The 22415-nt window shown below is 42.5% G+C and overlaps 1 protein-coding gene across 3 annotated transcripts in view; it reads right to left on the bottom strand.

Annotated features, from left to right (window-relative positions):
- Positions 1-22415, bottom strand: part of Siah1 (siah E3 ubiquitin protein ligase 1) — a 27796-nt gene continuing 5381 nt past the window's right edge. The window contains exons 1-2 of one of the 3 annotated variants that reach the window (XM_028893975.2): positions 22177-22199; positions 1-1403 (exon numbers count right to left, since the gene is read on the bottom strand). In XM_028893975.2, coding sequence (XP_028749808.1) covers positions 553-1401 — 849 coding nt within the window. In that variant the 5' untranslated portion in view covers positions 1402-1403; positions 22177-22199 and the 3' untranslated portion in view covers positions 1-552. Of the gene's footprint in view, positions 1404-4103; positions 5672-22176; positions 22200-22415 lie in introns of those variants that run through there. The other 2 variants (XM_028893973.2, XM_028893974.1) reach the window with 2 other exon arrangements.

A 22415-nucleotide genomic window follows, 5' to 3' on the forward strand; every position in this document is an offset into this window, starting at 1 on the left:
ACAGAAAAGAAAGTCAAATTTATTTCATGAAAAACTAGAATAAAAATTAGCAAATACACACACACAAAAAAAAGGAGAAAAAACCCAACAAAACAAAAAACACAGCAGCACTATGTATTGACTCACAAGGGGAAAGCAGTGGTCTATGACCACGCAGATGGCTTGTCAGTTAAAGGAAAACCAACCACACATGTGCACGCATGTGTGCACAGACACACACCCCCCAAAAAATTGTTGTCAACAATACAATCAATCTACAACAAACACAAAGTTCAGAAATATTTTACAATGTTTCCTTTCTTAATACAAAAGATGCCCATCTTGGGTATATATATATTTTTTTCAGTGGTTTACTGTTGAATTATTTTTAAATATATTAGTGTTACTACATGCAACTGTTTCCTGTATTAACAGCCTTTCTTTTTATTTACCTTCATGTGTCTAGCTTCTACCTACCAGGAGAGTTTTAGGTTGGCAAGCAGATGGGTGCCTTATTCTCTGTGAAGTCAAATGCAAATTTTAAACACTGGCCAGAAATATTTGATTGCCGTTTCAACACATGGAAATAGTTACATTGATGCCTAAATTGCCATTTTCTGCAAAAAGCTGTGCAATGCTGGTGTCAAACACTAGGCAGTCACTATTCATAATGGCTGTTGCAATTCCCTCATGAATAGATCGAGGAGTCGCTTCCCAAGTCAATCGCCGCCTATGACCATTTAGCTCAAGTCGATAAGCAAAATTTTCAGCTTGCTTGCGTGTTCCTATCAGCTGTACAATTGCGAAGAACTGCTGGTGACCATCGTATTTTTCCTGTTTCTCCAAGACTAACATGAAATGAAAGCCAAAACAAGACTGCATCATCACCCAGTCAACAGCACCAGGAAGGTTAATGTCTGTAGCAAGGAAAACTATGTCTTCTCCTTGCAGGGTTGTAATGGACTTGTGCTGATGCATCAGGTGGGGCATGACAGCATCCAAGGAGCCTTGCCACTTACAGGAAGCACCAGGGCAGGGGCAGGAGTAAGGCCTGAACTCACAGAGCTCCTCATGCTCTGCCTTTTCTGTGTGCGGCAGAGTTATTTCACATCCAGAAGAGGCATATTTACAAGGGAAAAGTACTGAATTGGCCACTTTCTCCATAGCCAAGTTGCGAATGGATCCCAATGGGCCCCGGCAGGTTGGACAACATGTGAGTTTGGGGCGACAGTTGCTACAAACAAGATGGCCACTTTGACACTGAAGAATGGGTGGCAACACATAGTCAAAGCACACAGGACACTCAAAAAGACTCGCCAAGTCATTGTTGGATGCAGTTGTGCCAGTCAGGGCAGGTACCCTCTGGGATGGCGGACACTTTGATGTGCCAGTGGGTAATGCTGTAGCAGTCTGACGGCTCATTTCTGTAATAAAACACAAGAAAATAAAAGGAGGCAGGAGAAAAAGTTATAACTATAACACATTTATAAATAATGTATATATGTCATAAACACTTGTAAAAATTCCACAAAATTATCATGAGCAAAAGAATAAAGTTAAATAAATATGGTTTTAAAACTATATACAAATAAAATAAAAATTAATGTTAAAAGGTGAGTTTTATTAGAGTTATAAGTAAACCATATTTCCAAAATGTTCTATAGCACACTTAGAATACCTTTCTGTTTAAAACAAGTACTGGAAATATTCGGGTAGACTACATAAGAACCACAACCAGGCAGCGGTGGCACACACCTTTAATCCCAGCACTTGGGAAACAAGAGTCAGGTGGATCTCAGCGAGTTTGAGGCCAGCCTGAGTTCCAGGACAGCCAGGACTACACAGAGGAACCCTGTCTCAAAACAAAACAAAAAAACACAAAACAAGCAAACAAACAAACAAAAAATGTAAATATAACCAGGCAGTGTGGTGCACACCTTTAAGCCCAGCACTCAGGAGGCAGAAGCACATGAATTTCTGAGTTTGAGGACAGCCTGATCTATAGAGAAAGTTCCAGAACAGCCAGGGCTACACAGAAAAATCCCATTTTTGGAAAAAAGAAAAAGAAAGAAAGAAGAAAGAACATAAATACAAGGCTGGAGAGATGCCCTAACAGTTAAGAACACTGGTTGCTCTTCCAGGGACCAGGGTTCAAATCCTAGTATCCAAATGGAAGTTCAAGAGACGCCTCCAAGGCACTGCATACATGTGGTGCACAGACATACAGGCAGGCAAAACACCCATACACATAAAGTGGAAATAAATCTTTTTTAAAAGACGAAGACCTTAAAATACAACAGAAGACTTATTTGGCCTGACTTTTTCTCCTCAGAGTCTCGCTCTCTGTCTATTTCTTCTCAGGTCTGAATTAACTCTCACAGCTTCAGGACCTACAGCTTGCGTCCTATGTACTTCATATGCCAAAGACTATCACAGCCAGACCAACTCTTCCCGGCAGTGAACAGCATCTTCTGGAGAGGTGTGTTCTGGGAAAGGGGCTCAGAGGGCCCAGGGAAAGGAAAAGCTATTATTCCGTTATCCACCTGCAGCTATCTACTAGGTCTTCATTTGAATCAGCTAAGCATCATTTTGTTTCTTGTCAATCAATGCCCACCTCCAGGCTGGAGAAGCAGGGAGAAGTGGGGAAGCATCCTTCAGTAAGTTATTGCTCTGGTATTTAAGAAAAGTCCTTATTTTGCTTCCATTCTGCAGCACAAATCTCATATAACGTACAAGGGGAAGGGGAACTCAGCAAAAGATAGGAGGAAATAAGGGTAAAAGCACCACAGAAACACAAATACTGGATGGGAATGAGGAGCGGACTCCACAAGCAAAAAACTCTCTGCCCCCTTCGGTTCCCTTGTGCCGCTGCAGCACACACTAACTATACACACAATTTCAGTCATCTGGAAAGGACCAGCGAGGGAGCATCAAGCACAATAAGCTCCTTTCCCCAGGACTCTGCCTCTGAGGGATATGGCAGGTCATAATTGATCTCAGAAGCTGACAAAGATCAATGTCCTAACAGTGTACTCTTGAGACTACACTAAATACTTAATGTAGTAATTCCTCCTAGTTATAACCATCCTGTTGTAAAGACCTTTAAGTTTCAAAAACAACCACAGTTATAAATGTAACCAAGTCAATACAAACGGATTTTTGGATTGCAATAGACAGTAGACATTGTAAATAAGGGAGCTAAGAGCAGCATTGAAGGTTTAACTTTTTTTTCTTGTTACTAAAGCATACTCTTAAGTTCAAAGGATGAAAAAGTCTAACAAATGTTTAGCTTGCCCATGTCCTTCGGGTTTCATCTCCAACACATACATAAAGTATTACAAAACTTATCACAACAGCTCTGCTATGGAAGAATATAACATGAATCAACTCTCATCATCTGAAGCCCTGTGATCCTGGTGTCACAATAAAAAGGGCGTTCTGTAATCTACTTCCCATCTGAGCAAATTCTTTATTTTGCAGATGATTTATCCATTTTAGGTCACTTGTAAAACAACGGGCTTGGCATTACCAAAGCCATCAGTTTCCCACCTACTCCACCATGGTAAGTGTGGCTCACTTAAAGGAACACAGTAATTGGAAAGTGATCCCTTGAAACCAGCCTCAGTCACATCAAAGAGCTCAGTTTATATTTAAACACAATATAGCCAAGTTCAGAAGAAAAACACTAGCCCAGTGCTTTGACCTGGCAAAATTCCTCTAACTTATCAGCGTAAGTTCAAGTCATGTTACAACGTATTTTTATTACCTTCCAAACACTGGAGAAAGCACACTGATTTCTACTGGCATGATAAACAAAATGTGGTTGGAAGTAAAAAAAAAAAAAAACTGCTACACGATTCCCAAGTTAGAAGGGTGGAATGTTACTCCATCTTGAGTCACAAAGACTCTCTCGACCAGGCAGCAGCCCAAGGTAGAAACCAAGGACAAGTCTTCAGAAGTCGTGGCACACCTGAAGCTAGATTTAAACCCGGAGTTGCCGAAGCTCCACTGAACCCTCACTGCCCACCCCTCAGCCAGACACAGCCATGTGTGGCCTAAACCAGAATCTATGGATTCACACAGTCCAGTTTCTGTCTTGAGAACAGATGCTTTTATGCCCGTACCTTTCCTCTTCCTGGTCCTGGTCCTAACTGTTGGCAAGCATGTGAGCAGGAATCCCTTCCAGGAATGCAGAAAGGGTGCAGGCGGCTTCCAGGTCATGAGAAGCGAGGCGTCAGGTTCCTGCAATCCACAAAGCCAGCCTGCACCAGAGGACCCTCGTAGGCCCTTGGCTCCTAAGCTTAGAAGGCTGCTCACTTCCATTCAGTCTTAAAGTAGCTCAAGGGTGGCCTGTCCCCAGGAGGGACAACACCTCCAATGAACTCTAAACTGGGTGGTCAGCAGAAGGCAGCCTGCGGCTCTGCTGCTTGGGCTCCAACACCTGGCAGGCATAGCGAAGGGGCGGACTTTGCCCCAAGCCCCGCCCCACAGACCACCTGAGCAGCTCTGGCAGGCACCACCCGCAACATGAAGCCTGTGCACTTGGCAGCACTGAAGTCTGGTAGAACATGTTTCCGGAGATCAGGATCTCAGTGCTTTCTAAAGGCTCCAGGGTAGGAAACATACAGGGACTAAGTCAAGTGTGCAGCCAGGCAAGCACTCCTAAAGTCAACTTCATCCTATGAATTCTCAAGTTTGCATGGAATGAAAGACATTCTCCCCAACTCACTCAATACTTACAGGCCTCAGCTACTATTTTCCTCAATTCTAACTCTGCCACTTGTGTGCCAGCCTATTTCAAGCACCCCCTTCCAGTGCAGTAAGAATCATAAACACACTCAGGACACATAAGACTCTACTTCTACCTCCAAATTGAGATTATATTCTCATTCCACTCTGGGAAAATTTTAACTGGCCTCATTAATCTGGAGTAGCTTGCCTTGTTTTTAAACAAGCATTGCCCTTGCCCCATAAAGTCCTATGCACTTCAGCCCTGAATGGTGTCAGCTGAAGCTTCAAAGGTTTCCGCTGGTATTACATCATGCTTTAGGACAACCTTCAAATACAACCAAAAACTGGCAGTGAGTGTCTCCAATACAATGGGTTTTACCCACTTTCAACAACTTCAACTCTCCAATCACTTGCCCACCTTTACTGTATTCAATTACTTCCACCTAATTTTAATACTAGACTACAATAAACATCTTTAAGAACAAAAATACAACCTACACTTTCTAAATTGTACACTAAGCCCATTTTTGGCAGAAAGCTTAAATAGCTATTATCTATATGGAAGAAAACAGTATTAATGCCTTTAATTTTCTCTTAATAGTTTCAGGGCATTTAGCCATGGCTGGGGTTTTTTGTTGTTGTTTTTTGGGGTTTCTTTTGATTGTTTGTTTGTTGAGTCAGGACTCATTCATTAATCCTAGACTGCCACTGAACTTTAAGAGCCTGAAAATGACCTTGAACTTCTGATCATCCATCTTCCACCACCTTCTAATGAGTACTGGGACTGCTCAGCACCACACCTTTTATGTGGTGCCATGCCTTTGCAAAAACTAAGCAAGCACTCCACCAACTGAGCTCTGTCTCCAGCTCATACACATTTGTTAACGTGTATCAGTGCTTTGCCTGCGTGTGTGTATATGTATACTACCTGCATGCATGGTGCCAGCAGAGGCCAGCAGAGGCACAGGATCCCCTAGAACTGGAGTTTGAGCGTTGTGAACCACCATATGGGTGCTGGAAACCAATCCACTGCAAGAGCAGCAAGTGCTCTTATCTCTTAAGCCATCTCTCCAAGCCCTGCATTCTTTATTTAGAGGAAAAAAGTGATAGAATGCAAAGACTATTCACCTCTTCTTGATTCTCTAAAATTCTCAGAAATTACATGTTTTACTATAAAGCTATAATGATGAGGGTATAAGATCAATGGTGTGAGGTCTCAAACTCAGAACAAATGGATGGCTGAGGTGCCTATTTAGCATATGAAAGTGGACCTGGCTGCCAGGTTCTCCCTGTATCCCACAATCTACCTGTTACAGGGTATGGCTGGCATACCCCATCCCCTTCTCTAAATTTCTCCAGACCAGGGGCTGAGCTGCACTTCCCTATATAATCCAGTCATTTTGGTTACTCCCCGCCTCCCACCTACTCTGTCTACTCTTTACTCTCCTGGGTCTCCCCTTCCTTGACATGGCCAGGCTCACTCACGGTCATGTTCACTCTGGACTCTCCCAGATGTTCCTGCCTCTGGTCTATGTTCCCCCTTTTACCTACAATTAACCTTCTCCTCCACCATACCTAGGAACAGTCACATCCTTCCTTTTCTTTCTTTATTTTCATTCATCTGGTACCCAAAGCCGGGACTGACATACATGAGCTCCCTTCCAAGGAACTCGGCTGCTCTGAACCAGACTGCTGACCTGACTCTCCTAAGCTATGTACGGATCATTTGTTTCCGCTGACTCCTGTCACCCATCAAATCTGACCCCACATCTACAGTCTGCCTTCTCACTATTTCTCCCCCCACCCCACATGCTCTAACCATGCCTCTCCTTGTCTACGCCATAAATGGATCTCTGACTCCTAGAGCCCTCTACATCCCTGGGATGGGCACCCACCCACCTGGGCACTCGCCTCACATCTCTCAGCTCTGGCCTGCTACATCCACCTGGGTCTCTACTAAAGATACTTAGCGTCTCCCTTCTCCCTGCTCGTTCATCTCTCTACAGGTAAGTGCCACCCCAAGCTGCCTGCGGTGTCTACTATTACTGTTAGTATTCTGACCCGCCCCTTGAAGCTGCCCTGTGTCCTGATGTAAAGTCCCCTTAAAAAAGAAAACCCCTCTTCCCACCTCGCTCTCTCTTTCTCTCTATCCCCACGAGATGTGCTCCCCCACCCTATCTCTCCCCTCTCTCTTCCCCCCACCAAATCAAACTCTTCACTGAGCGCTGTCTGCATGGCATCTCTGTCTCTCACCTGCCGTGGGCCACCTTGGTTCTACCCACCAAGGCCTCCCGCATGCTGTATCATAACAATTACCACAAAAGCCACACCAGTGTGCCAGAAAGCTCCTCTCGCCCTACTTGGGCCCCAGTCACATGGGAAGGGACATCTTTCCTCGTGATTTGGAACACTTCTCTTTGACAAGTTTCCCGTTCCCCTTGAGGATGCCCTGGATGGAAAGTCTTGTCACAAAGACTCTTTATCCACCTCAGCTCAGCTAGCTTTCTCTCGCCTCCCCCTAGGAACTTCATTCAGTCCTGCCTGCTATCTCTCAGCTCCCAACTACAGTGCACAGCTTCTGCTCTCAGCTCCCTCCTAAAGTTTCCTCTCCCTCTTGAGTTGCCTGCTCTCTTCTGAAGCCCTCCCAGGCCTCTCCTCCTCTGGCACAGTCTCTAAGCCCTCCTAGCCCAAGCCCCTCTGGGCCACTACTTGCTCTCTCAGCCCCTCTTGGAGCTTACAGAAATTTCCTCCAGAGGAGTTTCATTTTTCAACATCCACTACCCTCCTGTCCTCCAACTATAAACAGCTTGGCCTCAGTACAGATCAATGGCCAAAAACTGGCACACTTGATTTTCAAATTCTCACCAATCTTAACATCTGCCACAGCATAAACAACTGACCCCCAAACCTCTTATATCTAAACTAGCTCTGCTCTACCCTTCTACTTCCTACTCTTAAAAACCTTTATCTCTATAATTTCTCTTTGCTCTGCTCTCAAAAAAAAAAATCTCTTAAAACTATACTATAAATCCTATCTCAGGATTTGTAAGTTCTTTGGGTATAGTTTAAAAAAAAAAACAACTATAAATCTGTAACAAAACTTAGCTTTAAACTTTTAACAAAAGGCTTATAATTAAAAATCCATAAATAGGCAATCTTAATTTGCTACAACTTACTATATATATACATATATATACATGTGTGTGTGTGTGTGTGTGTGTGTGTGTGTGTGTGTGACTCAACTCTTGTTTAGAATATACTGTATATGCAACTCGGATTCAATTCAATTTGTTTTGGTTTTTTGGGTTTTTTGTTTGTTTGTTTGTTTGTTTTGTTTTGGTTTGGTTTGGTTTGGTTTGGTTTGATTTTGAGACAGGTTTCTCTGTGTAGCCTTGGCTGTCCTTGAACTCACAGAGATCCACCTGCCTCTGCTTGCCAAGTACTGGGATTAAAGGTGTGCACCATCACCGCCCAGTTGGATTCAATTCTTGTTTAAAAAAAAAAAAAATCTTTAAGGGCTGGAGAAATGGCTCAGTGGTTAAGAGAACTAGCTGCTCTTCCAGAGGACCTGAGTTCAATTCCCAGCAACCACATGGTGGCTCACAGTCATCTCTAATGAGATCTGTCTGGTTCCCTCTTCTGGCCTGCAGGCATACATGCAGACAGAACACTGTATACATAATAAATAAATAAATCTTTAAGTAACAGCTATGTGGCTGGCAGCCATCTTTACTAAGGTTAAAAAGTACATGCCATGGGACTTATCCACCATCTTATGATGACCACATAGTATAAATCAACTAAGGCAACACCTATATAACTTTTTAGTCCTATTGAGCCTTCTGCTTTCTAATGAAATAACAGGTCTCCAAAATATTTTGGATTAGTATAGATCATGATGATAAAACTTTAAGGTTATAAAGGTCTATTCAGATTAACATAAGCTGACTTAGAGGTTTCTACCTAACTACTTATATCTTTGCTAACTGTTCAACCCCAGGCTTCTAGAAAATTTAGGTAAGTAACAACATAAGTTTGATAAGTAAGGTATATTTGACCAATAAGGTTTATAAATTCCTAAGGTCCACTCAGGATCACAGTAATATCTGTCTAGTTCCTTTGTCTATGTTCATCTTGTTTAAGCTTTAGCTACCTGGATAAACTAAGTTATACAAAAAACTGATATTCTATAACAGCACACTTTTATAGTATATAGGATTAGAAAAGTTCCCAGTCTCCCTATGGGCTGTATTTATGGCTTAATTTTTATTTTGATGCTGCCAGGGACACTTCTGGGTTGACTGCTCTACTCTGCCTGGTCAAGGTGAGATTATCCCCAAGTCCTTCTCCACAGGAACATCTCTCAGACCTGGGTCTGGCCAAGCCTGCTCTATGTGGCAGCTACAGATTAAATGCTGTCCTAAATGACAGTCAAGACCTACGAACACTGAGACCACAGGAACCTAGGGCAACCATCTAGGTAATGGCCTCAGGGAATAGACTCGAATCCACCACTTGCAGGCCAAACAGACTCAAGTACTCCTTAATTCCCTCTACCTGCCTATTCCTGAGAGTGGGATTCCAACCCCCCCCCCGCCCCCCAGTATTGGGAATCCAGTCCTCCAACTACCAGGGACCATGGGTCTGAAAGTTTCAAATGTACACCCTAGATAAAAAAAATTTCCCCTAGGGGCTGGAAAGATGGCTCAGCAGTTAAGAGCACACTGGCTGCTCTTCCAGAGGACACAAGTTCAATTCCCAGCACCCACACAGCAGCTTACAACTGTCTGGAACTCCAGATCCAGAGGATCTGACACCCTCACACAGACATACATGCAGGCACAACACCAATCACTACTCATAAAAATAAATTATTTTTAAAAATTCCCCCTAAAATTCTTAACTTTACCTTCTGTCCCTAATCTATTTTATCTGTTTCAGCAGATCTCCAATCAACTAAATACTGCAAACTACTTCAAACTCACCAGCCCCATGTGCTTCATTCAGATGGACTTTCCAACCAGTCTGAGCCTCTGCATCCTAGACAGCTCCAAAGCAGCTGGTCCCAGATGGTCCAGCCTCACAGACTGCTCCAATGCAGGCCTGCACTTTCTTAGCCCCACTTTCTTGGTCCCACAGACCTGGACAGCAAGTGAAGCACCCTGCTCTTCCTGGCCTTGGCCAATATTCCAGCTGTCTTGGGTCCCCAACACCCCAATGTCGGCAGGAAGTAGTCACAGAAAAGATTGTGTCCCCCTTATCACTGATTAGCAGCAACAAAGAGACTGGAGGGGATGTTAGGTCTCAAACTCCAGACAAATGGCTAACTGAGGTGTCCATTTAACATATCAAATGGACCTAGCTGCCAGGTTCTCCCTGCATCCCTCTGTCCCAACCTGTTACAGGATATGGCTGGCATACCCCACTACCCTAAATTTCTCCAGCCCAGGGGCTCAGCTGCCCTTCTTTACATAATCCAGCCATGTTGGTCCCCTGCCTTCCACCCTGCACCCACCCCTTGTCTACCCTTTACCCTCCTGGCTCTCCCCTCGCCCCTTCTCCTCACATGGCCTGGCTTAGGGTCATATTCACTCTGGACTCTCCCAGATGTTCTGTCTCTGGTTATGCTCTCTCTTTTATCTACAATAAACCTTCTCCACCATGCCTAGGAGCACTCACATCCTTCCTTTTTTATTTCTTTTTTCATTCAAATGGTAGATCTCATGCCTAACTACCAGATGCAAAACCTTGAGTTCAAATTCTAAGTGGCAAAAAAAATGCTAATAAAATCGCAACTATCCAATTGTGAATTTACACTTTTTTTTTTTTTTTTGGTTTTTTGAGACAGGGTTTCTCTGTGTAGCTTTGTACCTTTCCTGGAACTCACTTGGTAGCCCAGGCTGGCCTCGAACTCACAGAGATTCGCCTGCCTCTGCCTCCCGAGTGCTGGGATTAAAGGCGTGCGCCACCACCGCCCGCCAAATTTACACTTTATATTATGGGTTTGAATTAAAAACATTTAAATATGATGGAGATAGCTCACTTCTGCAAGCATGAAGACCTAGTTCAACTCCTCACACATATAAAAAGCCAAGTGTAGGGGAGTACTTGTTATTCCAGCACTAGCAAATGAAGAAAGGAGGATTCCTGGAGCTCAAGGGCCAGTCATTCTAGCAAAAAATGGTGCATTCCAGGCCAATGAGACTCATTCTCAAAGGAGGATTTCTGAAGACAGGGGTTGTCCTTAGGTCTCTCTGTGTGTGTCAAGAAAAGGACCTGACAGACAGCTGCTATAGAAAAAGAACATAGGCATCACTACAAGGCAACTCTAATCTGTGAAGCATCTGCTTTTTCCAAGATTCCCTATTGAGGCTTCCACTTCAGAAAAATACCTGATCAGAACCTCATAGGTACTATATAAAAGAGATCCTGCAATATGGTTAATAAATAAAGTACAAACTAAGAGTAAGTCATCTAAGCAATGAGACATCCCAGCATCTGACGTGTTCATTAAAGAGTCCATCCCAGCCGGGCGGTAGTGGCACACGCCTTTAATCCCAGCACTTGGGGAGGCAGAGGCAGGCGGATTTTTGTGAGCTCGAGGCCAGCCTGGGCTACAGAGCGAGATCCAGGAAGGCGCAAAGCTACACAGAGAAACCCTGTCTCAGGAAAAAAAAAAAATTATAAAAAATAAAGAGTCCATCCCTAGACCACAATGGTTGTCAAGCCCACTGTGCTTACTAACCATCCAGGGGTCTTGAAAAAAAACATAGATTCTAATTTGCAAGGTCTGAAGCTGGACTCTGTCTTTTGGGTTTCATTTGGTTTTATATGTTGTACTGCTGAGGATCTAGCCCACGCATAGCCAGCCTGCCTGGCAAGTCTAAAGACATGCTTGTGCCTCTCTTACTGAAACCGATCCCCCAAAATGAGAATTCCTCAGGAATTGCCTGAGGCACTGAGGTACAAGAGGAGAATCTTGTTTCCAACAGAAAGATTTACAACTTATCAAATGACCTTGCAGGAAAGACAAGGAATAGAGACAATGATAAGGCAATACCTTGGCTACCTGGCCACACTGCTTAATTAGGTATATCTGTCCCCTTCCCTTTAAACTCTAGTTGGGGACAGGCATCACTTATCTTTATCCCTCTTCCCGATGTGACTACGTTGAACAAATCCCCCTTTCTGCTTTTCATTATTTTTTAAAGATTTATTTATTTTTTATGTATACAGTGTTCTGTCTGCGTGTATGCCTTAAGGCCAGAAGAGGGTACCAGATCTCATTACAGATGGTTGTGAGCCACCATGTGGTTGCTGGGAATTGAACTGAGGTCCTCTGGAAGAGCAGCCAGTGTTCTTAACTGCTGAGCCATCTCTCCAGCCCCTGCTTTTCATTATTAATTTGGCTCTTTTCATTGGTTTATTGAGGATGGGTGGCCAAACCTGGCATAATGGGGTATATTCTATGAACCTGAGTCCAGCAACACAGGGCTCTCAAATACTCCAGGGAAGTGCTCCACCAGCAGGCCTTCTGCATTTTCACAGAAGAACTCCTCCTAAGTATAGCCAGTTCTGCTGTCTACATGGAAAACCGTAACATGGAAGCCATAACAAAGCATAAAAACTGAAAAGGAGCCAGGCAGTGCTGATACACGGCCTTTAATCCCAACACTCAGAAGGCCAGCCTAATCTACAGAGAGAGTTCCAGGATAGCTAGAAACCAGAGAAACTCTATCTCAAAAACAAAACAAAACAAACAAACAAAAAAAGTTTAAATTATATTAATTAATTCTTCAAGAAACTCACATTATTCATATTTTAAAAAAAATAGTAAAATGATAATAAGCAGACATAACTATGCAAGGACTCAAATAACAGTGATGGAAGGAATCTTTAAGAAAACTACTACTGAAGTAATCAAACTAATCAAATAATTAACAAGAAATGGAAGTCTTAGCCCAGCACAGGGATTCAATCCCTAATCAGCACTTTGGAGAGGGAAGAGGGGAGGGCCAAAATCCTTGAAATCTTTATATGCTAATGAATCTGGGGTTGATATCTGGGGTTACAGGTTTGCTAGAGGACAGAGCTGGTGGCCATGGACACAACTCGACTTTTCAAAGAGGGGAATTTCTTGGCTAAAGGTAGGGTTGACTGCAAAAGGCCAGAGATTTAATCAACTATGTTTAAATAATGAGGCCTCCATAAAAATCCCAGAAGGATAGGGCTTAGTTTTCAGAAAAAGGAGCAGGAAGAAGTGTCTGGAGGATATACACAAGAAGACACAGAGCCCCTTCCCTCCTAACTTGCTTTATTCATTTCTTCTACTTGGCTGCTCATCATGTTATTTGTATCCTATATAACAAATGAACATCAGCAAAATATGTAACAGAGTTCTGTGAGCCACCCTAGCTAACTACCAAATCAGAGAAAGTAGTCCTGTAAACCCTACTTTATATCCATCCATAATGTATTGTTGGTCAGAAGTGTAAATTACAGTCTGAGAATGACATTCGAACCTCTAGACCCAGTGCTTAACCTGTAGGCTCAAACTTGTGACAGTGCACAGAACTGAATTACAGGATACCCAACTAGTACTGGCGGGAGATCTTGGTAGGTATGAAACCCCTACCTATCGAGGTTAAGGGCTTTGTAATTGTTGGGTTTTGTTTGTTTGTTTGTTTGTTTGTGTTTGGTTTGGTTTGGTTTTTGAGACAGGATTTCTCTGTGTAGCCCTGGCTCTTCTGGAAGTCTTTCTGTAGACGAGGCTGGACTCAAAAGAGATCCGCCTGCCTCTGCCTCCCGAGTGCTGGGATTAAAGGTGTGGGCCACCACCACCCAGCTGAGGTTCAGGTTCTTAAAAGTAAAGCAAAAGGGGTCTTTCACCCTACTCCCTTCAGCAAGGTAGTAATCACATGGTAAGGAAATAGCCCCAATCCAGGCCACCTAGAGGGGACTTCATCAAGAGCAGCCTTGGAGATACAATAGAGTAGAGTCACACAGAAGGTTGAGGAGGGTGTGCTCTGAGAGTAGCACTTAAGAAGACCATAAAGAGAAGCAAGTGCATGGTAGCTGGAAGGCTGAAACTTTAAACTTCTTTTCTGTCTTTAAATAGGAGATACCAGAATACTGCAAGCATTAGAGCCAGTAAACAGGGAAGGAGAGCGAGCACAAGAAACAGCAAAGCAGTAACATTCTTAGTAAGAACCAGACTGTTGCAAGAGAGAACTTCCCCCATATATCCAGGCCTGCTGGGTCTGGCCAGTAATCCCAGCTACATGGGAGGCTGAGCAAACAGACAAGAAAAGTGAGTTCAAGGCCAGCCTGGGCAACTTAGTGAGATCCTGTCTCAAAAACTAAAAAGACAGATTGAGCAGATACACAACTCTGTGCACATCTCTCAGTGCCTGAGAAAATAAAGGAACTTCTTCTATATCAACAGAAGAAAGTATATACATATAGTCAGGCTGGAGAAGGCTAAGAAAAAAACAGATTTCCATTTTCCTTGTAAAGGAAGCATAGTCACCCTCTCTTGGGGGAGGGGAATGGGTGATGAGAAAGACAAAGTAAGTTTTAAGGAATCCCTTTGAAACATCAAAAGAGCATGTAAACCAGGCATCGTAACAACTTGTGCCTTTAATCCCAGCAAGCAAAAGCAGGTGAGTTCTCAGCCAGCCAGAGCTACATAGAGACCCTGTCTCAAAAACAAATAAACAAACAAACAAAAACTCAACCAACCAAAGAAGGCATTGCAGACAGAAGTAAGCCTGCTAAATGTTACATCACTGTGAATCCCCTAAACCTCTTCCTACTGTCTTTCTTAGCCAAACAAAAAGTGATCTGTCATTAGCTTATACCAAGGAGAACTAAATGACTGTCACCAGGACTGAGTGCTTTAAGTACGTGGAGCCCTGCAAACATCAGACTTCACTGTAAGAAAGGTACAGTCATAACTTCACCACTGTAGTCAGTTCTGTACACAGCACACACAATTTGTCTACATAATGTCAAAAACGAAGTATTAGCATTCCCCAAACAAAACACTTTACCATCCACCGAGTCTTTTTCCTTCCTTATTCATGAGCAGATCCAAAACCCAGTTGATGCTAGAGATTGTGGACAGTATTGCACACTACATATATTGTGGTTTGGGGTAGTATATACATATATATTATATACAGACCTGTGACAAAGTTTAAATTAAAATTAGGCACAATTAAGAGACTACCAGTAATTTACTCTATGTGTTCTCTGATAACTTTTCTTCCCTATTAAATCAAGAGCTTGATCTTTTCATTTAAAGAAAGCTGTTTCTACCCTCTCAAGATCTTAATCACCAGTAATAAAACTCTTAGATTTCTGAGCTAGTGTTTAAATTTTCTTTTTCTTAAAATTCTATGTGTATAAATGTTTTGCTTGTGTGTATGTCTCTGCACCATGTGTGTGTCTATTGCCTATGGAGGCCAGAAGAGGATTTCAGATATCCTGGAACTGGAGTGACTGCCAGAAGCTACCATGTGGGTGCTAGGACTCAAACCTGGGTCCTATGGAAGAGCAGCCAATGCTCTTAACTGCTGAGCTCTCTCTCTCTAGCCCTCTTTTTAAGCCACTTTTTAAGTAAAACAAGGACTATTCAGACTTACTCACTGTAATGCCATAACAATCTATCTTGTTGGTAGATGGTATGATAACTTAGTTGGCTGCAGGTAGCACATACAACATGGACACACTAGATGAGGGTAATTCATGACTCAAGTGATTCCATCATACAAATCTGAAATTCATGTATTCTCTCGAGAATTTTCCATATATTTTTGAGACATATGATCACAGATAAATGAAACTTCAGTAACTAAAATAACAAATATAGGGAAATACCATAATAGATTTTTCCCTTTCCCATTTACCAGGAAAAATAAATGTGGTACCTTTTCTGTTACAACCACAGTATCTCAAGAAAGTTTTGAGAAGTCAGACAACTGACTGACTCTCGACATCTGAAGGTCTTGCCTTTTCCACTTGGGCTGTGTGAACTCTCTGCTGTGTTCTGATATTTAGTGACACACATGAAATGCAATATATGTTGATTTTAGGTAGCCTTCACCCCCAACAGGCTGTCTAGACACACACAAAGCATCAATAAATTCAAAATCCAAAATGATATGACACTTAAACGCTTTTTAATTTTGAGGCATTTCAGATTTCTAGATGAGAAATGCTTAACTCACAAAGTCTATGCAAATATCCCCAAATCCAAAGAAACACCAGAATTTGAACTATTTTGGGGTTCAATGAGACAAACTGGCCTAGACATTGAGCTCTCTAATAAAACCGTGTGTGTGTGTGTGTGTGTGTGTGTGTGTGTGTGTGTGTGTGCGCGCGAGAGAGAGAGAGAGAGAGAGAGAGAGAGAGAAGAGAGAGAGAGAGAGAGAGAGAGAGAGAGAGAGAAGAGAGAGAGAGAGAGAGAGAGAGAGTGTGTTTCATGTAGTCCAGACTAGTCTCTAACTCACTATGTAAATTCTTGAGCCTCCTGCCACCATGCCCAGTTTTATCAAGTCCTGTGGATCGAACTCAGAGCTTCATGCTAGGCAAAAATGCTATCAACTAACCCGGATCCCAGCCAGCTATTCTGACCTCCAGAACCAACTGCCAGCATGCTGACCAGCTCATTCCACAACTGCCTTAAGACATAAATTTAGCACACAGTATCCAATATTTCAGGACATTTTGTTTGCAAGTTGTGAACCGTCAGCCTCCTGCCTTATAAACTTTAATCACTAACTGATGACTTTCTATCCTTTTCACCATCCTTTGATTACTCATTTTCTCTCCTAACTCCTGAACGTCAGAGTTGCCCACAGCCACCTTTTCTTACACTGGTAACTTGTATGATTCTTTAAATTCTCCAAGAACTTTAATTTGTATCTCTAGGTACATCCTTCACCAGAGTCTAGACCGGCAAATGGAGAGAACTAGAAAAGATAACATTGAGAGGGGTGAACTGCAAGTTCTCTCTCATCTGAGGCTCCTAACTTCAAATCTTCAGATGTGAGTATAAAACCTGGAGTAACCTCAGAAACTAGGGAAGTAAAGGGGACTGTGGAAAGGGGGGAAGAGCAACAAAGAGGAAACAGATTATAAGTGATTTTGTGGAAGAAATGGTAAAAACCGGGAGGGCCTTTAATTATGGAGGAGGGAGATAAACTACAGGAGGGTAAAATAACAGGAAGTCTGTCAGAAAGTCTTAAGGAATCATTTATTATCTATCTACTGAAATTATACATAATACATATAAATCTCTGTGTGTGTGTGTGTGTGTGTGTGTGTGTGTGTATAGTTTAAATGAAATTTTTCCTTCTGGGCTAACAATGCTCCCACAAGAACCATAGCATATCTAGCAAAAATCCCAACACCATGCATGAAATCTTTTGAGTTGTTGGTCAGGGTTGTCCAATAGACTCCCAAAACATTACAGGCTATTGCTATTGTCCTTGGTTGCCTCACAGAGGTGCAAGGTTAAATCCCTATTTTTGAAGACACCATGTACTTTGGACACAGGACCCAGAGGACCTGAACTAGACCTGACCTGAAAGTCTCCTCTGAGGACTAGCATTCATGGTACCAGAAGATGCCATGCAGGCTTCCAAAGGCAGGAAGCATCCAATACTCCCATACAGCTATGACACCCATGGACCAAAGTAACCACCGAGTGCAGTGGCATGACTACCTTGGCAGTAACCAACAGCTCTCTAATTGGACTTAAGACTCACTCAACAAGAGGGAATCATGCCTGGGACTGGAAACCTAGCCAATCACCTAGGGCTAGTAAAATCATGGATCTTGGAGAAGAACCTACAGCTCCACTTTACTAAGCCAACATAATTCCTAATTGCATTCTAAGTATTTCTTCTTATATACAGATAAGTGTTCTCACCCCTCATCAAAGGAAATTCTCTTTGCAACTGACCATTACAGAAAACTAAAACCAACCGAACTCCAGAGAACACGCGATCGTGTGGTGCCAGTCCCAACTGAACCATCTGCAACAGAACTCCTGAACCTAAAGCTCAAGGATCACCAGAGAAGAGGGAAGAGGGGTGGAAAAATTTGGAGACAAAAAACAAGAGTTTGTCAGTCTTCCGAGAGACTCTGTCTCCTAGAAATGTCGGAAGCTACACCCATGAAGTCTCAGCAACATGGCTACCTAAACAAGATCTGAACAATGACACCACCACTGGACATTGGGGAAACTCACAGGGAGCCTCAATCCTAGAAAAAGAACTACAGGCAAATGGGGGAATGCTGAGAGGAGAAAAAAATGGTTGTTCCCAGTAAAGAAGCCTCCCCCACAATTGGTTATCCAATACCAAGTGGTCAACTCTGAGATCATACACAGAGTAGCATTATACAAACTGAGCAAGTTTTATTTATATATTATGTAATGTACACAACTAAACAATTAAAGAAAAAGAGGCCATGAGTTGAAGTGAAGGGTGCATGGAAGGGTTGAGGGAGAAGAGAAAGGGGGAAATGATGTTAATTGTAAGTTCAAAAAGTAACTTTTAAAAAGTATATCCCTAGCCCAAATTTAAATTAAAAAAAAAAAAAAAAAAAAGCCCAGCTGTCTGTAATATCAGCACATGAGAGGAAGAGGTGGAAGATCAGGAGACTTAAGTCACCCCTCTTTTACACCATATACCTAAAACAACCAGTCAATCTTATTGTCTCTCCTTAAAAGTCATGTAAGAATCTAACCATTCCTCAACATCTCTATACTACCATCTGGTCTAAGATGACACCTGGAAGATTACAACATCTTCCTAATCCAGCCTTCCTCTCTTTCCATCTTTGTCTCCCACATTCATCCACTAATATGTTCAAGCACAGCAAGCTTAGTCCAATCCAAATTTATATCACATTATCTCACTCCTCTGCTCCATATCTTCCCATGACTGCACATACAGATTGAAAACTAAAATCCTATAAATGGCCTGTAAGGCCCTAAACAATATGATGATGTGTCTGCAATACTCTGTATCGATCACTTCTTTCTCCTCACTCTTCCATAACAAAGCTAGGTTGTTTCAGTGGACCTTCTGTCTTCAAACACTTTTCTCCTAGATTCAAATCTTCATTCATACATTACCTCCTCAATGAGACCAACCTTGTTTCTCTATTTTAAATTGTAACCTCATCTGAGCATGGTGGGGCATGTCTGCAACTCAGGAGGATGAAGCAGCAAGAACCTCATTCAAGCAGGCTGGAAAGATGGCTCAGTAGTTAAGAGCACTGGATGTTCTTCCAGAGGACCCGGGCTCAAGTCCCAGCACCCACATGGCAACTTACAACTGTCTGTAACTCTAGTTCTAGGGGATCTGACATCCTCACACAGACATATATGCAGGCAAAGCACCAATGTACATAAAATTTAAAAAAAAAAAAAAAAGGTCCTCATTCAAGGACAGTTCAATCCTGAGTTCAATCCCCAGGACCCATACTTAAGTGGAAGGAAAAGAACCAACTCCTACAGGGTATCATCTTGCTTACACACGCATTATCATGTCACATGGACATGTGTACACCCCCACACTAAAATGTAATAAAAAAAAAAAAAGCAACCCTGTGCCTCACTACTAACTCCTCTTTTGTGCACTCCTAAAGCCTCTACACCTCTTTTCTTCTCTCCTTACTTCCCAGGCATCTCTAATGTTTATTCCTTAGACTGCATTACTTTTTATATACTATACAATTTACTTATGTTAATTGCTCCAGGCCCATTCACCCTTATTTGGAAGGTGAAATTTGTCTAGTTCAATGATGTACCTCAAATGCTTAAAACAAGATTTAGGACACACAGCATCACCTCAAAATACATTTGCTGGATGGGTAAGTAGAAAGCACAGAAGCATTGCACTTTTGAATATCCAGTTACGAAGCAATATGGCATTGCTTTTTAAATTCTTGAAGAAAATAATTATCTAGATCAAACTTTGCTGGGAGTGCTGAGAGCAAAATAATGATGCAACGTTTTGAAATACTACCTCTTCTACATACGTTCTCAGGAAACTGGACAAGCTCTTCAAATTCAAGGAAATGAAGCAAGAAGGAACAGGGGTTGCAGTAAACAGAGCCTGAAATAAATTCAGTGCAGTAAAGGGGCTCTAAGAATGACAACTTAGGCTAGAGAAGGCAGTGACCTACAGTCTGCAGCCTGCAAGCAACTTGAATATTTAGAAAAGTAGCAAGGGATGTGGTGACAGTTACAGTAAAGCACAGAAAACAAAGTAAAGCTTAAAATAAAAAGAGGGTTTTAGCTGTAAGAAATAAAACTTTAAGAGTGCAAGGGGGAAATCATTGTCTACTATATAGATGCAATTATAAGCAACCTTTCCAGCCAGGCTGGGGGGCAGGGGGAGGAAGGGCCCTCACTTCATCCACAGCAGGAAATCAATAGACAATAAGTACAAAAATAATCAACTAGGCCGGGCGTTGGTGGCGCACGCCTTTAATCCCAGTACTCGGGAGGCAGAGCCAGGCGGATCTCTGTGAGTTCGAGGCCAGCCTGGGCTACCAAGTGAGCTCCAGGAAAGGCGCAAAGCTACACAGAGAAACCCTGTCTCGAAAAACCAAAAAAAAAAAAATCAACTAAGCCTAGCTGTTTCTGAAAAAGAAATGGGGAGTCATCCTTCTTTTAAAACCTTGCAGAGAGCTGGAGAAATGGCTCAGGGTTAAGAGCACACAGGCTTTTCTTCCTGAGGACCTAGGATCCCAGCACCCACATAGCACAGTTCACAACTGTATCTCCAGTTCCAGGGGATCCAATGCCTTCTTTTGGTCTCCTCAGGAAGTAGGCATATACCTGGTACATGCAGGCAAAATATGAAAGACATGAATTTAAAAAAACAAAACCCTTGTAGGGGGCTGTGAGTAGGCTTTTGTAAAGCTCACTGGCAGAACATTTGCCTGGCATTTGAGAGGCCCTAAGTTCTATCCCAAATACAGCAAAACAAAACTCTTGAGAAGTTAGGCATAGTGGCTCACACCTGCTATCTCAGTGACTGGGAAGCAGAGACAGGGGAATGGCTGTAAGTTAGCCAGACAGGACTACACAGTGAGTTCCAATCTGTGCTACACGGTACGACCCTGTCTCATAACAAAACAGAAACACACAAAAACCTTGTGAATTCTATACTATATATAAAACTTTTCAACCAAAGGGAAAGTTCAAAAAGTAAAGAAATGACATATATAAATTTGTTTTCAAAGATTTTTGTCTTAACTCTTGGCAAAAATGTAGGGAATTTTCCAACTCTTTGAGACATACTTATGTAAAAGGTGCTCACAATTAAGCAGTTTATACCACAATATTAAGTGTATATCTCTGTGATCTAGCACATTTTCTTCCAAGGGCCTTTCTTTTGATTCACATGTTGGCAAAGGTATATGAACACAAACGCCTACAACATGTATAAAAAGGAATTAGCTAAAAGCAGCTCTTCCTTGCCGGGTACTGGTGGCACACGCCTTTAATCCCAGCACTCGGGAGGCAGAGCCAGGCGGATCTCTGTGAGTTCCAGGCCAGCCTGGGCTACAAGTGAGTTCCAGGAAAGGCGCAAAGCTACACAGAGAAACCCTGTCTCGAAAAACCAAAAAAAAAAAAAAAAAAAAAAAAAAAAAGAAAGAAAGTGGTTTAAACGGGGCGTGGTGCAGCACACCTTCAGTCCCAGCACTCGGGAGCCAGAGGCAGGTGGATCTCTGTGAGTTCAAGACCAGGCTAGTCTATAGATCGAGTTCCATACAGTCCCATACAGCCAGGGCTACACAGAGAAACCCTATCTCAAAAAGAAAAAAAAAAAAAAAAAGTGATTTAAATGTGAATCTACTGCTAAAATTGGTAAGGTGTCTGGGAACAAAACTCAGTGGTAGAGCACTTTCCTAGCATGCCTGGGGCTCTAGACTTCTCCCCAGTGCCCCAAACAACAACAATAATAACAAGTAGAGGGAAGAAAAGTCTAGAATAGAATTAGCACAGAGGGCATGGGGCAAATGTACCTACCATCACAAGTATCAAGTTGTAAGAAAGATACCAAGACTTATAAGCACCGACTCCTTTTGAGATAGCCAGCTCAACAGTTACTAGCAGTTATCTAACATTTAATGGGAAATGCCAATTTCAGTCAGGTCAAGGAAGTTAACTTTAAAATATTTATGGCTGAGGCTAGAGATGGCTCCATGGTTAAGAGCATGTCTGCTCTTGCAGAGAATCTGAGTTCAGCTCCCAGCACCCACACTGGGCAGTTCACAACCACCTACAACTCCAACTACAGGAGATCCAATGCCCTCCTCTGGCTCTGAGGGCACAGCATACTCATAGACAAACCCACACAAAGAAAATAAATAAATGTTGTAAAAGAGAAAACCTTCAATAAACAGGGAGCTGCACAGAGGCTTAAAAGTACTTACTGCTCTTGCAGAGGACACAGGTTTGGTTCCCAGCACTCATATGGCAGCTCACAGCCACCTGTAACTCCAGTTCCAAGAGTTCCAGCTACAGAGCAAGAACATCTCACAGAAAACCAAAAAGGAAAGAGAAGAGGGGAAAAGGAGGGAAAGAAATATTTATCACTGTCAGTCTCTGCTTATAAATATAAATTAGTTTTTCTCCTTCTGGTTCATGTGCCCAAACCTTTGTTCCAAACAAA

The sequence above is a fragment of the Peromyscus leucopus genome, chromosome 5 (assembly GCF_004664715.2).
Source record: "Peromyscus leucopus breed LL Stock chromosome 5, UCI_PerLeu_2.1, whole genome shotgun sequence".
Lineage (NCBI taxonomy): Eukaryota > Metazoa > Chordata > Mammalia > Rodentia > Cricetidae > Peromyscus > Peromyscus leucopus.